Genomic DNA, 18,278 nt, shown 5'->3' on the forward strand with positions numbered 1-18,278 from the left:
GGTTTCATTTGAATGCAAGATCTAGAAAAAAAAGAATTTCTAACATTTTGAAGGAGAAAATAAGCCTAGGACTTTGATCGGGTTCATTTAAACTATAATCCCACAACAAATGAAACTGATAACCCATATATAACTTTTTTTTTGCCTCCAGGGCTATCAGTGGAACTCAGGGGATGCATTGGATCGACCTTCCTGTGGTGCATCCCGTGAGTACCCATTCATTGGGGAAACTGATGATCCTTCCTAGCCGACTGAATCCACATGGATCCCAGTCACTTTCAAAGCCATTAACTGGCTACGGAAGAAGGGCAAACACTAGAAGAAGAAGAAGTGGAACTCAGTGCCTGCACTATGAATCCACTGCTCCTGGCGGCCATCTTTTTTCCATTGTTGGTGTTGTTGTTGCTGCTTCTATTGCTGTTGGATGGAACAGAGACAAATTGAGAAAAGAGAGGAAGACAGAGAGAAGGAGAGAAAGATAGACACCTGTAGATCTGCTTCACTGCCTGTCAAGAGACCCCCTGCAAGGTGATTAGCCAGGGGCTAGAACCGAGATCCTTCTGCCAGTCCTTGCAAGTTCGCACTATGTGTGCTTAACCCAGTGCACTACCACTTGACCCCCCATATATAACTTCTTTGACCTGCAGTGATGCAATAAAATCCTTTATGACCAGGGACAGCTGCCCCAGTGAACAAATGTGAGTATTTCTGGAATCACGGGTCACACACACTACAAGAAAAACTGACTGGCACATGTGAACACACAAATGAAACAGAAATTCTTTCAAAACATTTTTCTTTTAATGAAATATTGCTATTTTTAAAATATCTAATTTTATTTTTATTTTAAGTCTCTCTCCAACCCTACCTGCTTTCTCTCCTGACCCCTATTACTCTATTTTTGGAGAGCAGAGGTAAACTTTCTTAAGTCAATATTTAGCTTTCAAGACCCACAGTTTTCCTGCTCTTAGAAGGAAACTCAACTCCCACAGGGAAGTAAGAAAGACTTACCTTGACTTCTTTCTTCACAAAAAGGTCATGACCCCAGTGCTCAAACTTTAATATTACTACAGCCACCTTTCCTGGGGAGGGTGATCTATGAACTTTCTTTCCAAACTGACTTAACTCTAGAAATAAATTGTCCCTACTTTTCCCTCTCCCTCCACCACCCCCCCCCCAATACAGCACATGGGCTATATCAGAACTGTTCAGTTATTGGGGGCTGGGCAGTAGCACACTGGTTTAAGCGCACAAAGTACAAAGCACAAGGACCTGCTCAACGATCCCGGTTCAAGCCCCTCTCCCCACCTGCAAGAGGGTTGCTTCACAAGCAGTGAAGCAGGTCTGCAGGTGTCTTTCTCTCCCCATCCCTATCTTCCCTTTCTCTCTCAATTTCTCTCTGTCTTGTCCAATAACAACAACGGGAAAAATGGCCACCAGAAGCAGTGTATTCGTAGTATAGGCATAGAGCCCCAGCAATAAGCCTGGAGGCAAGAAAAAAAAACCTGTTCAATTATCAATGATATAACTTAATACCAGAGTTCCCTGCTACCCAGAAAATGGAAGGAGCTATGGATATTTCCTAAAGAAAGAGAGCTGCTAGCAACAAAAGCTAGGTCTGCACTATTGCTTAATTTGGCCCCTTCAAGTTAGAAGCAGAAAATCAAAGGAAGAGGAGTAAATCAGCCACCGTAGACAGAGAGGTTGTACTGGGTTGGATGGATATGAAGAGTAGGAGGCTCAGAGTGCAGGTGCTACAGTCAGGTAACCTCTTCAGGAGCCCTGGCATTGCCACTTAAATTAATGTGACCTTGGGTAAGTTATTAAACCTCTCTAGAATTCCAGTTTTTCATGCATACATTGTAAAAAATAATAATAATAACTATCTCTTATAATAATAACTATCTCTTATAAGTGGTCAAAATGAGATAGCAGCTAAGAATTGTATAGCTCCATGCCTAGCATCTTGCAAGTGTTCAGAAAAGGCACAATTCTTACCCCGACCACCACCACCATCATCAATTTATGATGACAATTTAAAGGCAACAATTTCACAAAAACAATCTTCACTGAGTCAGAAACTCATGCTTTTTTTTTAAGTGCTTTGTCCAGGCTTTTGTGCTGCCCTTAGTCTAATCACTTCATTCCATGATCTCAAATGACTCAACCAATCAAAAAGGAGGGGAGGCATTTCTTCCCATGAACACGTGAAATCCAAAGGCTTTTCCATCCCATGGCTGGAGGGTTTTAGCTCAGTTTTGGCAGGCTGATGTAAACAGCATATCCAAAGAATTTTAATTGCCATTTCATTATGAGGTCCTATTAACATCCCTTCCAATCAGCTCTGCTGATGGCCCAGTGCATGACTGTCCAATTACCAAACAGCAACATGCCCATAAACCTGGTCTTGGCCTCTGAGGTTAAAGATTAAACAGTCTCGGAGAAAAACAATAATGAGGTCTAAGAGTCAATACAAAAGACCAGGGTTCACTAGCCACCCAGCAGGACTCTGACACGAATACTATTAACTGGAAGAGTCAGACCCACCCTCCCCCCATCACCAGAATGACATATTTGATAACAAAAATCTGGGGGCATACCCCTAGGGGAAAACTACATCTGCAGGCAGCAGGAGGGAATTGCTAAAGCAGGAAGAGGCAGGCCTGGTCCAAACAGGAAACCAAGCAGGCAGCTGTGTGGAAAGATGTGATGCCCCAAATCACACTGTATCCATCCCTCAATGTCTGCACCAAGGGCTGAAGACATCTCAGATGATAGAAACTGATTTATTTTATTTTTATTGGTGATTTACAAACTTATAAGATATGAAGGAAATAATTCCACATCACTCCCACCCCAGAGTTCTGGGTCCTAAACCCCCACCAGTGGGAACTGCAATAGCAAAAACTGATCTTTTTTTAAAAAAGAAAGCTACCCTGAGGGGAGTAATCAGTCCCCCCAAATAAGGTCCAACTTAGTGCCTATCCAAGGAGGTAAATAGAATAATCATTATGCAAAGAGACTCTGATGTCTGAGGCTCCAAAGTCTTAGGTTCAGTTCTCTGCATCACTATAAACAAGAACTGAGCAGTGCTTGAGTAAAAAAAAAAAAAAAGTGAAAAAAGTGCTATCTGTCTGCCTAAGTGCTCTGTCCATGGCTGTGGGTGTCAGGAACAAGGGGAAGATGTGGATTAGGGTCAAGAAGCAAGTGGACCACTATCCCATCAAAGGGAAGTTGGGAAATGAAAGCGTTTTTTTAACAACCTGGGCACAGGCCAGGTCATCAAGGGCTGGAACCAGGGGCTGCTGAGGATGCATATGGCAACAAAGTGGAAGCTGGTGATTCCATCAGAACTAGGCTTTTGAGAGCAAAGAGCCTCTTCCCAAGAGACCAGCTGGTACAGTCTTGATTTTGAAGTAAAGCTGCTTGAAACTGAGCACCTTTCAGAACTGTAGCCAAGCTGAGGAGGGATGGTGAAGAGGCCCCCATCAGGGACCAAAATGATAAAAAAAAAACTTAGTCCCTCACAAAAAAGTTACTTTTTTTTTAGAGAGCAATATCAATTTCTTTTTTAAATCTCTTATTTTTTATTATTATCTTTATTTATTGGATAGAGACAGCTAGAAATCAAAAGGGAAGGGCTTGATAGAGAGGAAGAGAGACAGAGACCCCCTACAGCACTGCTTCACCACTCGCAAAGCTTTCCCCCTGCAGGTGAGGACCGGGTCCTTGAGCATTGTAATACGTGTGCTCAATCAAGTGCACCACCACCCGGCCCCAATCTCTTTTATTTTTATTAGTGATTTACATAATTACAAAATAACAGACGTACACCTGCTTATCCTTCAATCTTGATAATTATTAAATCATTAATAATAAAAAATGTTAAAATTATGGAAATAATACTCAAACTATATCTATGACCCTGGGAAATAGTTCTTCTACTCCAAATTATATGTCATGGCTGTCAGAGGCAGTAAAAGCAACTCAAGGAGTCTCATCGCTCAATTAGAACCCAGCTCTACGAGGCTCCAGAGCACAGTCCTACCACTTCTGGGAAGGCTCCTCTCCCTCTCTACCCAGCCTCAAGTCATGTACCACCCACACCACACTATGGAGAGATAATGGACCCAAGGTCCCTCAGCTCCAAGGGATTGGCAGTTCTGACTTTTAGTCTCATTTGGAAGGTTTCATTGTAGTTGGTCAAAAATAACTTCCTAGCACAAAGTTTACATCCAGGGAATCCTGTGACCACAGATGTGACACTGCCCCTGTGTGTGACCCTAGCAGATGTTCACATATTCACACTAATGGTAGGCCAAGAAGGCAAAGGCCTCAGAGGCATAACTGGCAGAGAATGCCAGGTTCCATCTTCTGTGGGTTATAAAACCAAAGAAATAAAGCAGGCCCACATGAGTGGAATAAATAGGGGCCATGAGTTTTGACTTTCTTCTCTAAACAATGCAGTCTTATTTTCACACACTTCCTTTAATGTCTTTACATCACAGTCTTATTAATCCCTGCATTACCATATCACCTTAAAAACATGACTTCCCTACTGTGTACAGCTGAGGGCTGCAAAGAAAGTTATGAAGAGATAGTCACAGGTGCCACAGAATGCCTGCACCACAGGAAGGAGTCGCTTAGTCTGAATTCACACTTACTGAGTCAGGGAAAGTAAGAAAGTTTACACATGCAAATTCCACATGCTTCTAGAAGGCAGCCACCTGAGAGGGAAAAGGAAGCATCCACATCTCACTTCCCCACCCAGGGTTGATTAAATACCCTGAATCTACCAGAGACATCTGGTCATCTGTCTACACTGTCTAGCTGTTAGGTGATTATATGACACAGGCCTCCAGACTCACACTTCAATGGAAAATGTCAACTATAGCAGCCAAGAGGGGCCCAAAGATAGCTCATTGGGTGAGGTGCATGCCTTACCATACACACAGTTCCTATTCGAGCCTCCACACAATATGGCATGTGGGTATCATAGCACTGGAGGAAGCTGTGGTGCTGGGCTGTTTCTTGCCTCTCTCTCTCTCTCTCTTTCTTCTCTTTAGCTAAATGAAAGACTTGGCCCCCGAACAGTAAAATCATGCATGTGTGAGGGATCCCAGTTACACTCTCACACCACACACACACACCATTCTCCTGTCACCAATTCACAGGACTGCCTTTATATCCTAATAGGACCTGGAAGCAATAAAATACAACAGTGATAAGAACTGGTTTGTAGTCAGCAATACCTGAGTTTGAATCCTGCCTCTGTCTCTATCAGCTGTGCAACTCCAACAGATCACTTAATTTTTCTGCACCTCTGTTTCCTTAGCTGCTGTACACATTGCACAAGATGATGCACACAAATTGCTTAGCACAAGGTATGACCCAAAGTGAGAGCTCAATAAATGTTAGCCAGAAATAATCTGCACACACACTTGGCAGCCAATAACACTGATAGAGCCCAATCATGGTGATAGCATCAGAATCAGGCAACATCAAGTCACTGAGTATTCTCAACTGCATTCCCCCATATCACCAGATAGTGAAAGTGACAAAGGGAGAAAACATAAATTTGGAAGCAGGGGGATATCCTAGCCAGAAGAATATAGGAGCCTTTGTTAAGGTGTGGTTCAGCAGATATACCAAATCTCAGATAATGTGGCAGCCAACTACAAAAGGATGGGCATGTGTTGAATGTGCCCACATGTATGCACACACTGCTTGGAAGGAGAGGGCTAGGAGGGGGACAAGAAAAAGGAGGCAAAATTCCTGGCATCTAAGCACTCTCCTTTGTCGCTGCACCAGCAGGTGGTGAAGCCACCAGGCCCAGGCCAAGTCTCCACTCCTACTGAAGCAAAACCTGAGCACTTCCTTTAAGAAAGTGTCCTCTCTAGAGAGAGAAGAGCCCCCTGAGAACAAGTGAAAAGGGGAATGGGGGTGTGCTAGGGAAGGGGGGAATAAGAGAACAGAAAAGAAACAGGGGGTTCAGGGTTCAGAGCCAGAAGAGTTGGCAAAATTCAAAACTGAGTTTCACAAAATGTTCTTCACAAAAACTATCATCAATCATCTTAACAACCTGTCCTACTGTGTCTTCAGAAACAAATCTGAGGGAGAAAAAAAAGTCTATATAGCAGGTTCCTGGAATCAGAGTTCAATCAGAAAACAATGGGATGTCAACAAACAGAGCCAATTCTTGTTGCCTTATAAAGCAAGGGGCTAACCCAACACAGGGAGCAGCCAGATACATAGCTTGGTTAATTTCCAGACAATGACCTGGACAGGAGACATAGAACAGCAGCCATGATAGTGTTTATTTGGGCAGATGTTTTTACTGAAAGTGAAGGAAGTGGCTGAAACTGCATCTATCAGTAAAAATGACCACTCATTATTTTTATCTTTAAGTTGAAATAAATACCAATGAAAATTTCTTCTCAGCTAAATATGGAAGATTTACCATTCATATTCATTGCTACACCCTCCCAAAACCTCATTAATTAACAGGATAGAAGGTGCTAAAAGGGTGAATGTCTCCAAGAAAAATTAAATGGAATCAACAGATTATTTTTGAACTAAAAAGAGCTTTTTAGTTACATTTGACTTTCAAGAATTGATGGTAGTAATGCTATACAAAAGAAAAAGAGAATTCATAATTTATTTTCTATCAAACTTTTAAAAACTGTAAATATGGGAGTTGGACAGTAGCACAGTGGGTTAAGCACAGGTGAAGCAGGTCTGCAGATGTCTATCTCTCTCTCTATCTTCTCCTCTCCCCATTTCTCTCTGTCCTATCCAACAACGATGACATCAATAACAACAATAAAACAAGGGCAACAAAAGGGAATAAATAAATATTTAAAAAACTATAGATACAGACCTTAACAGTTTTAGAAATACATCGTGAGAATAGAGAGGGGAAGAACACATATATACAAGAGAAAACACAAGTATAGGTAAACCCAATCTCTGAGAAGTCAACATATGTTGTCTAAAACTAACAAGGCCCACCCAAAAGTAGTACAGACATAATATTTAGATAAATGAAAGTCAATAGCAGATGGAGCAGCATTTAACTGAATCAGACACTGAATTTTAATTCTTATAGGACTTTAAAATGAGGGGCCAGGTGGTGGCAAATCTGGTTGAGTGTACACATCACCATGTTTAAGGACCAGAGTTCAAGTCTGTGGTCTTCACCTGCAGCAGGGAAGCTTCATGAGAGGTGAAGTGGGGCTGCAGGCATCTCTCTCCCCCTCCCTCTCAATTTCTCTCTCTATAAATAAATAAATAAATAAGTAAATAAATAAAATGAGTGGCACTTGAAAGACTTGTTGTGGAAATACAGAATGGAAAAGACTTTTATTATCACCCTTGCAAAGATATCTGACTTTTAAAATAGGATTAATAGAGTACTTTGATCAAAATGGAATGTTTTTTGTTGTCACCAGGGCCTTACTGCTCCAAGCTGACTTTTTCGGGGGGGGGGGAAGGGATACTCTATGGAACAAAAGCTTCTTCCAATGCAGTGGGGCCCAGACCTGGGTCAGATGTGTGGCAAAGTAGATGCACTATCCATGTGAACTATTTTTCTGGCTCAAAATGGAAAATGTTTAAGACCTAACTCAATTTACCCTTTTTTTTTTTTCATTTTTTTCTTTCTTTTATTTCAGAGCCAAGACCTCCTGCATGTGCAGTTTCATAGCTTCCTGGTCAACTTTTTTCATTCTTTTTATTTCAGATACAGACAGAAGAGAAACACAGAGAAAGGCTTGGTACTAGATGACAGTACTGGAGCTTACCTCATTAACATAGCTCTTTCACATGGTACTGGGACTCAAATTTGGGCCATGTATATGAGAAGGTACTATCTTCTGACTACTCTAGTTTTTTAAGACAGATTATTTTAATTGAGACATGTGAGCACACTACTCCACCATATTATATAGTTTTAAAGATCAAACCCAGGGTTTCATATAAGGAAAAGGTATACTCTACCACCAAGCCACATCATTAGCCCCTCAGTTTGTTCTTTCTCAAAGAATTTTTCTCAGATATCTTCTTCTCCTCTCATGAAAATTACTGTCTGGGGAGCTGGGTGTTGGCACACGTCGTTGAGTACACATGTTACAATGCACAAAGAAATGGGTTCAAGCCCCTCCTACCCCAGTTTCCACATGCAGGGGGAAAGCTTTGCAAGCAGTGAAGCAGAGCTGCATCTCTCTCTCTCTCTCTCTCTCTCTCTCTCTCTCTCCCCTCCCTCTCTCTTTCTTTCATTCCTCTAGATTATTCTCTGTCTGTATCCAATAAATAATATTTTTAAAGAAAATTACTATCTATACCATCCATCTGACAATTACATATATTCCACTTGGCAATGAGCTAAATGTTTCTATTGTTACTCATCTTCCCACATATGTCTCCCTGACTAAACTTCACAGCAGAGCACACTTCCTATAATCTCTGAGAAGCTCACTGCCAAGTTATTAAATCCACAAGCTTTGAAAAGGTCCAGCAGACTGACTCCCATTACCGGCATAAGCGTTGGCCTGCTGTAGAAGGTCGGTGCAGGTATGCACATCTGCAAAAGCTCGGATACCCAGGCAGTTAGTGGGATGCAACTGAGACTGCAGGAAGTCACAGCAGTTCTGCCGAACATCCATGAGCTGTAGCAAGCTGGCTGCAGGGAGTAGCACCTGGAGGAGAAGACGAAACACTGGATCTGAGATAGAGTACACAAGCAGAGCTCATCTCCCTGAAGCATCATTCCAGTCTTACACATGGTGTTCAAGGTCTTTGCATGACCGCCTGTGCCTTTCCAATTACGTCCATAGTTCAGACCTGGTCCTCACAGCAACTCTAGCCACACACTACTTCCACTTCTTATACCCCAAGTGCCACTGAAATATATTTGATCTTCCTAGAAAATTTATTTAAATGAAAATTATTTCCTTTTGGTACAGGGTAATGAACCAGAACCTTATATAAATATTTTTATCACTGAACTTGCCCTAATTCAATGGTGATGCTGTCTGTGGTGTACATATGATACCAGGGAGCCTTGAGTATGGTAAAATATGTGTTCTATAGCAATTTAGCCACCTTCTTGGCCCTAAAATGCAGATTCTGATTCAACAGGTTGAGGGTGGAAGCAAAATAAAACATTCATTTCTAAGGAGCTTCGAGTTGACAAGTTGCTGCTGGTCAATGCACCTGACTTTGAGTAACAAGATATCTGTGGAACGTTTTTTTTACATACCCCCCCCACAATGAATCTAACCCCCAATGTGACTATATATGAAGAAAGGACCTGTGAGGAGGTGGTAATGGCTAAATGAGTTCAGAATAAAAGAGACCTAATCTCACTGGCTTGGTACTCTTAAAAGAAGAGGAAGAGGGACCAGAACTCTCTACCTGTTGAGGAAAACAGAGAGAACACCTTCCAAAGTCAGAGAAAAGAGTTCTCACCAGAAACAGAATCTGCTAGAGCTTTGACCTTGGACTTCTTACTTCCAAAATTGTGAAAAAATAAATGTCTACTGTTTAAGTTACCCATTCTATGGTATTATTAATTTGATAGCTCTAGCTGACTAAGGCAAACTGGTTCTTCTATTTAGCTACACTCTGGAATCAGCTAGATAGGTTTAATAATACTGATTCCTGGGTCTCAGTTCCAAAGATTCTAACTTAAAGAGTGGGGTGGGGAAGAGGGGTCAGGGAGGCTGCTTGGCTGGCATAACATATAACTTACACGTGCTTTACCATGAGTTACCATGCATGAGGTGCTTACTCTGATCTCTAGCTCCTCATAACAGTGCTAAGGACAGAAACAAGTAGAATTTCAAAGATGGTGGAACAATGCTTTGGCATCAATTCTTCTTGCTCATAAAAATAAAGTAAATTAATGGATATAAACTTGTAGCCAGGGAAATAGGCATTAGACTTGTATGTCTGAAGTTGCTGGTTTAATTTCTGATGTTGCTCTAGGATGGGTGTGTGTGTATCTTTTTTTTATAATTTTATAGGGGATTGATAGTTTATAGTATAGTTGTTGACACATGGGTACAAATTCATATTCACATGACAGGTATCTGCAAAGATGCTCTCACCCTCAACTTTGGTCCTTTTCCACCATCATGAACCAGACCCCAGAGACTCCACCCCTGTGTATAAAAAAATTAAATCTGGAAAAAAAATCAAAAATAAAAATAATAAAACCAAAAATTGTGCAAGGGATGTGCTCAAAAGTAGATCACATTGCATACATTCTTGGATTTGATCTCTGGGGTCACACTAGAAAATAATTTTAAAGTAGATATGAGATAAGACCTGAACAATAAGAAGCTCCTAAAATTCCACAGGTGTGCTGGGCATTACACCACCTCCCCTGCATTGCTTGATACTATGGCCTATTTACATAATCATTGTTTTGCCTGAAAGATCCCCAACCATGCCTGCAGGGTACATTAATCCCGCCAGCCTTCTACCTTCCCAGAGTGCCTTGTTTTCTCCACCCCCTTTCCTAACCAATCCCATTCCGGACTTGCCACTTCTGTTTTTACCCTATAAAGCCCGCTTCTGTTCCTGGTTTCGTTTTCTTTCTCTTCTGCATCCCGACCTGGAGAAGGGCTGGAATGCATAGCAGGAGGCAGCCATTTTGCTAGCTCCACGTGGCCTAAACCTGACTTTGGGTTGTCAGCATCAATAAAGAATTGTATTACCATGCCGCCATGAGTTCCTTGTCTCTCTCTCCAGCAAAGCTCACTACCTGGTTTGCCATTTAATTACTGAGCAATTAGGTATCAGGTACTAGTCTAGGCTCTGGGATTCAGTGGTAAGAAAAATAAAGCAGACTTTTCTCTTATGGAGCTTGTGATTTACTGAAAGAAGAAAGACACCTCCAAATCCTTTGGGGCTCAAGCAATCACACTCCTTGCTCTCAGAAGATAAATATTAAATAACATCTTTGCATACAATCTGAGAAAGAACTGAATTTCCTTTTAAAAGGTCACAGGATACAACCATATTTATACTGTATCCAAGAAGGCAGAAAGAGTTCTTGCTCAGGTGTACCTGCATGTGTTTTTCCTAAAAGCTAGGAAAGACTGGCTTCAACAGGCCAAATAGGTGCTTAGACTGCCAACCCCAGTATTTTCCTACAACTTTTTCACAGCTGCCAAAACCTCTGGGTTTAAACCTAAAAGATATGGTCAGAGTCCTGCTTGATCCCAACTCAGTTCCCCTCACCCCTGCCCTGAGGAACAGATAGCAAGTATAGAAGGAACTTCTCAAGAAGTAGAATATTCTGTCTGATTTTATGCTGTTTAACTGGATGGGGGAGGGACATATTCATTTCATCCCAGGAACAACCATGTATGCTGGGCCTCTGTTCTTATCACAAGCTGGGATCTCAGAGAGAAAGGTTGGGACAGCCAGATCCCAACTGTTCTCAATGACATAGATTATCCAGAAAGATATCAGCTACAGATTGTCACTGGCTTTTTTGATTCAGGCACCACAAAAAAAAAACCATTTTGAGTGATATGAATTCTGGGCCCTGACCTCCTAAAACAGCTCTGTGCAGACAAACCTTGACCCTCCACTAGTGGAGACTTAGCAATTTGTTTTCTCAGGAAAGAAAACATTGAACTTCCAGTGCTAAAACCAGGATGGCTGGTCATTTTTCCTGCCCACTCAGAGAAACCATGAAGAGCCTTTATTATCAGTAGTCATAATTTGCTCTCAGCAAAGAAAGCTCTTCCTATCTAGCAGTTTAAACTTCTTCCTCACAATAGCTGAGTTCTAGAAAACATTCCTCCCATTCCTCTTCACTTCCTCCACCCTCTCTCTGCCAATATTCTATTATCCCCAGAAGGACAGAAACAACTCAGCAACACATCCTAGATATCTTCTGAACCACTTGACATTTTCTTTCATTCCAGACAATGAAAACAATAAAATCTCCAGCACTTGAGAATTTTAGACCAGAAGTGAAGCCAGACAAGGCTCCAAATCTAACCACCTGAGCTCCAGCCCCACTAAGTAGCCACTGCCTCCACTAGACAGCCATAAACTGTGAAAGTCAATTAGCCTGTAAGCTTGCTCAAACTAGCCAAACAGATCCCAGGGCCAGATTAGTCTCTGCCTGCTAGTTAAGTGGAAAACCATTAACCATTTTTTGCTGAGAACATACCAGGAATGAATATCTGTGTTTCACACCCCCAAATGACCTCCATGACACTCCCCTAAACCAATTCACCTACAAACCCTTGCCTAGAGTTAGGGTCACAGATTGACCAATCATTCTGGTTTGCTGAAACTGTTTTAGCACTCAAGGACATGTGCTTTAGGAAAGCTCTCAGTCCTGAACAAACTGTGTGGTTGTTCACTAGAGATGAGGAACCCTTAATCAGTTCCCAAAGAGTCCTGCTGGAAAAGAGTAATCAAATGTTGGTCAGCCTGCTTAGCAGTGTACAAATCCTAAACGGATTAGGTATCAGAAGACACAGGAGTGGAATTGTGACCCTTAGGCTCAGAGAGGAAGATTTCTGAGAGTCAAGTCTGGCCCACATTGCTTTTTCCAGATGAGATCAAGTCAATGGCACACACCTCATCTCTTTACCTCAAGGATAGTGGCACAGTTTAGCGCTTAAATTCTCAAGTTCTCAACTACTTAGAGGAAAATATTGGAAGAACTATTTTCCATCTAAATTTTCAGGTCCTGGAACATGATGGCAGAGGACCCAGTAGGGGTTGTATTGCTATGTGGAAAACTGGGAAATTCTATGCACATACAAACTACTGTATTTACTTTCCAGTGTAAAACATTAATCCCCCAATAAAAAAAAACTTAAAAACTGTCTACTTAAAATTTAACATAAATAAAAATTCTCAAGTTCTCTATCTAGAAAAACAATAAATACTTGCTAAACACACTCCTTATCTTATACGTTCAGTTTTTAAAACCACTCTGGGTGAGCAACTAATACAATTTTCAACTTCCCTACTGTTTACAAAACCCACTTAGCAGGCCAAAGTAAAGCCTTCTACTGCTCCATCACAGCTCCCCCATCATGTTTGGGTCTATCCTTGCCCAAAAGTATTCCCAAGCTAACTTCTTAAAATGAAAGGAGTCTGTGGTTTCTCTAATTGCTCCTTCCCTCTCTTTGATCTTCTGTTGTGATTATGAATGAGTCAAAAGCCCTTTTCTTCCCACTATTTGCAGGCATGAAGAAAAGCAAAGGAATTCAGAATGTTGATGGGGAAGGTTGGAGACTATGAGGCACATCACTGCTCAAACCCTTGAATGTCAGATAAATGGAGGTCTCAAGCAGTTCTAAGAGTTCTAAGAGTTCTAAGAGCCAGACACCATGGGAACAAAAAATAAATCCCCAGAGAAGGAAAAAAAGTGACAATCTTCACTTCCTCCTATCATATCAACAAGGGTCTTGAGAGGATTTCCTTTTCTTTTATCTTGCCAGCAACTAACTCCCTCAATCAACAGTAGTAACAAGACTACTAACCAAAAACCAAATTCTATACTCAATTGCTACTTCTATTTTGCTTCTGCTCTTTTTTTTTATTGAAATAACATTGGATTTCATCTCTGTACATATTTTCAGGAGTGCTTAACACCTCATCAAATGTAAACTGTCACACCATGTCCAAATCCCTTCACCACATTCTTTTTTTTCCCCTCTCTCTTTAAAATCTGTATTTCTAGGGGTCGGGCGGTAGTGCAGTCGGTTAAGCGCATGTGGCGCAAAGTGCAAGGACCAGGGGAAGGATCCCGGTTTGAGCCCCCGGCTCCCCACCTGCAGGGAAGTCGCTTCATAGGCTGTGAAGCAGGTCTGCAGGTGTCTATCTTTCTCTCCCCCTCTCTGCATTCCCTTCCTCTCTCCATTTCTCTTTGTCCTATCCAACAACAACTACATCAATAACAACGATAGTAATAACCACAACATGGTAAAACACCCAGGGTAACAAAAAGGGAAAAAAATGGCCTCCAAGAGCAGTGGATTTGTGGTGCAGGCACCAAGCCCCAGCAATAACCCTGGAGGTGGAAAAAAAAAAATCTGTATTTCTTCTAGTCCTGGAACCTCTGTTTGGGACTTAGCTTGTATTTCTTCATGTTTCTCCTCTTGATCTCCTACTGTGTGATACTGTCTTCCCCATATTCAATTGGACCTCTTCTACCATATGTGCCCCCTATATCTTCTCTCTCTCTCCCTCTCCCTCTCCCTTTTCCTCTCCCTCTCCCTCTCCCTCTCTCTCCCTCTCCCTCTCCCTCTCCCTCTCTCTCTGCCTCCAGGGTTATCACTGGGGCTTGGTATCTACACTATGAATCCACTGCTCCTGGAGGCCATTTCTTCCATTTTATTGGATAGGACAGAGAGAAATTGAGAAAGGAAGAGAGACTCCTGCAGATCTGTTTAACTGCTTGTGAAGTGACCCCTGCAAGGTGGGAGACTTGGGGGCTCGAACAGAAATCTTTGTGCAGGGTTTTACCCTTTGCTTAACCTGGTGCACCACCACCTGGCCCCCTCCCTTCCCTCTTTAGTAACCTCAGTTCTGCAGTCTGAATCCAAGAATTCATTTTTAATTGATTTTATCTGTTTCCTTACTTTGTTTCTTTATAGCTCACATATGAGTGAAAACATCTAGAATTTGACTTTGCCTGAATCACAACACTTATCATACCACCCTCCAACTCCATTCAGACTGTCACTAGTGGCAAGATCTCATCTTATAGCTATGCACTACTCCATTGTCTATATACACTGGGTCCTTGGCTCTGAAGCCAGTCTATTATGATGGAATCTCTAGAACAGTACCTCTTGGCTCCTGGAAGAAGTAGAATGAGACCTAAGAAAGAGTTTCTTGGGACCACCAACAGGAAAGAAGATGACCTTTAAGCCAAACAACTTTCTTTTCTTTTTTTAAATATTTTTATTTATTTATTATAATTGGAAAGAGACAGAGAGAAATTAAGAGGGGAGGGTGAGGTAGAGAGAGAGACAGAGAGATACCTGCAGTCCTGCTTCACCACTTATGAAGCTTTCCTCCTGCAGGTGGGGACCAGGGGCTTGAATCCATGTCCTTGTGCACTGTAATGTGAGCACTTAACCAGGTGCGCCACCACCTGGCCCCCCTGCCAAACAACTTTCAACTTGCCTCTCACCATTATTTGGAAACAGGCCTTGAAATGACTTCCATTGGGCGACGGGCGGTAGCACAGCAGGTTAAGCGCACATGGCACAAAGCGCAAGGACCTGCATAAGGATGCGGGTTCAAACCCCCAGCTCCCCACCTGCAGGGGGGGTCGCTTCACAAGAGGAGAAGCAGGTCTGCAGGTGTCTATCTTTCTCTCCCCGTCTTCCCCTCCTCTCCATTTCTCTCTGTCCTACCCAACAATGGCGACATCAATAAAACAACAATAACTACAACAATAAAACAAAGGCAACAAAAGGGAATAAATAAATAAATAAATAAAGTTTAAAAGAGAAAGAAAGAAATGAAATGACTTCCATTGACTCTCAGCAAAGATCTTCCCGGTTGGGGGCTGGAGGGAAGCCTCCTCTCTATGTTTTATGCTCTTTTTAGCACCCCCCCCCCTTTGGATAATATGAAAACACAGCAAAGGATATCCCGTCACAGAGTTTGTTTCCTTTAACAAAAACAAAAGGAAATATCCTGATTCAGAAAGTACCCACTCCTGGAATTTCAGGGAGGCAAGCCCATGCATAGAAGAAGGGCACCAGCCAGAAGTCAGGTGACTGGCTGACCCTGAGTCTATGCCAGTCTTTATGTCTTAACACAAAAATAGTAAAAAAATAAAAGTTTGTCAAGACAAAGAAGAAAGGGAGGGAGAGAAAGAGAAGAGAGAGAGGAAAAAAAGAGAAGTATACAGATGAACAGAAAAAGTTAGCAAAACTGCACTGTGATAAAAAATATGCCTTTAATAAATAAAATATATTTTAAAAAAGAAAAACTTATATGCCACTTCAGATTCTGATTTCTCCACTTACTAGTCATGTGATGAAGGGGTCATTGACCTCTGTATCCTCAATAGCCAAGTGAATATAAAAATAGTGTTAACTTAAAGGCTTTTTATGCAGCTCTAATGAGATAGACAACACATTTGAAGCAATTAATATGGCATTCAGTACATCAGAGTGTGCTCAATTAAATTAACTGTTATTAACCACTCCAGGCTAAAGTCAAGATTCTGATCACTCATTTAACAAAAAATTCAAGTTCACCACATCCACAGAACACAGAGGCTGTGAGTTAGAGAGAGCTGGATTCAACTCCCAAGTCTACCCCTTTACTACCCATGGTAAGATATTTGACACCTTTGAACATACATTTCTTCAGTTGTAAACAAAAGATTAACATAGAACGTTTCAGTTGTGACTAGAATTAGATAAAACAATGCACCGATGATGGTAGAAATGGAGATTAGGGATAAAAGTATTTTGCAGACAAGTGGTGAAGCAGGTCTGCAGGTCTGGAACTCAGAAAATGTGTTTATTAGAAGTGAGATAGGGGTGAAGGGAGAAAGAGAGGGATAAAGGGAAAGAGGGAAGAAAGAAAGAAGAGGAGAAAAATCAGACACTCTCTGAAAAAGACAGACAGTCATAACACACACACACACACACACACATCTTCCATGAAGAAGGAGGAAGGACTGAGGACCAGTGCACCTGGTTAACAGCACATATTACCATGTGCAAGCACCTAGTTTCAAGCCCCCGCTCCCCACCTGCATGGGGAGATGCTCCATGAGTGATGAAACAGCTCTGCAGTTGCCTCTCTCCTCTATATTCCCTTCCCCTCTCAACTTTTCTCGGTCATATCCAATAAAATAGAAAAACAAAGAAAGAAAGTATAAGAAAAAGGAAGAAGGACTGAAACAATATATTAGCCTCACACACTCTTTAATAGATGAATTCTTTTTTTAATTAAAAAAAATCATTTATTTATTATTGGATGGAGACCTGAGAGGGGAAGGGAAGATAGAGAGGAAAAGACACACAAAGACACCTGCAGCTCTGCTTCACCACTTATGAAGCTTTCCCCCTGCAGGTAGGGACCAAGGGCTTGAACCCGGGTCCTTGCACACTATCATGTGTGCACTTAACCAGGTGCACCACCCTCTGGCCCCAATAGATCAATTCTTTAATAGATCAATGCTTCTACCTTTACTTGGCTATTGAACATGTCCCTTGAAGGGTCCTTGGAGCAATTGCTAATATCTGCCCGTGTGGAGAATTTTATGCATACCTTAGTCAGGAAGTATCCCAAACTATCCTTCACATGGGAAGCTTTCTACCACTTCCAGGACAGATCAGGCTGACTTCTGCTGTCCAGCCCCTTACATAGTTCCTATCTCCCAACTAATTCCCTTCCCTCCCAGTATCTATCTACACTTATGCAGAGATGAAACTAGGCAAAGCCTTCTGTAAATAGGCAACTCCATCACTCATCACCTCACGCAGCCTCCCATAACAACATGTATTGTTTACTATTGCCAGATACTATTCTGTTATCTACATTATTAACTCATTAATTCCTCACACTAACCAATCAGGTTAAGTATTGTTATTATGCCCATATTATATATGAATACATTGATACACAGAGAACATGAGCAACTTGCTTTGGGTCACGCAGCAAGAAAATCGTAGAACCAGGGCTGAGTGGTGATGCACCTTGTTGAGAACATATGTTACAATGTGCAAGGAATCAGTTCAAGCCCCCAGTCCCCACCTGCAGTAGAGGAAAGCTTTGTGAGTGGTGAAGCAGTGCTGCAGATGTCTTTATCCCTTTATATCTCACCCTAGCCTCTTGGTTTCTGGCTGTTTCTCTCCAGTAAAGAAAGATAATTAAAAAATAAAATAATAAAATAAAATAAATAAGAAAATGGTAGAACCAAGAAAAGAAAAAGGAAAATGGTAGAACCAATAATGCAGAAAGTCTGACGCATGACTACTCAACAGAATGAGAATTATTACAATGATTCTTATTTTATAGATAAGAAAACTGATCTTTGAAGCAGGGTGTCAGCAGAGGCTTTGAACAAGCTCTGGTAAAATCGAGGGAAAGTAAATCAGAGGCTGAAAGAGCAAGTGTTTGATCTGGTCAGAGTCCACTGAGTCCCATGTCTTCACTTGCCCTGCAGTAGGAAAGGACAAATTTAGAACATTCAGTAATTTAGGGCATCACTAAGGCAGGACCCACATCACCATCCTCAGTTTATATCTACATTGCTACTC

At 41.7% G+C, this 18,278-nt stretch overlaps 1 protein-coding gene across 8 annotated transcripts in view; it reads right to left on the reverse strand.

Annotated features, from left to right (window-relative positions):
• The window catches only part of KLHL3 (kelch like family member 3), a 152,138-nt gene that overhangs the window by 58,096 nt on the left and 75,764 nt on the right, over positions 1 to 18,278 (reverse strand). For all 8 annotated transcript variants that reach the window (XM_016185783.2, XM_060178485.1, XM_016185784.2 and 5 more), the window contains one exon: positions 8,534 to 8,696. In XM_016185783.2, the coding sequence (XP_016041269.1) occupies positions 8,534 to 8,696 (163 nt within the window). The remainder of the gene's footprint in view (positions 1 to 8,533; positions 8,697 to 18,278) is intronic.

This window comes from Erinaceus europaeus, chromosome 2 (genome assembly GCF_950295315.1).
Source record: "Erinaceus europaeus chromosome 2, mEriEur2.1, whole genome shotgun sequence".
Taxonomy (NCBI): Eukaryota; Metazoa; Chordata; class Mammalia; order Eulipotyphla; family Erinaceidae; genus Erinaceus; species Erinaceus europaeus.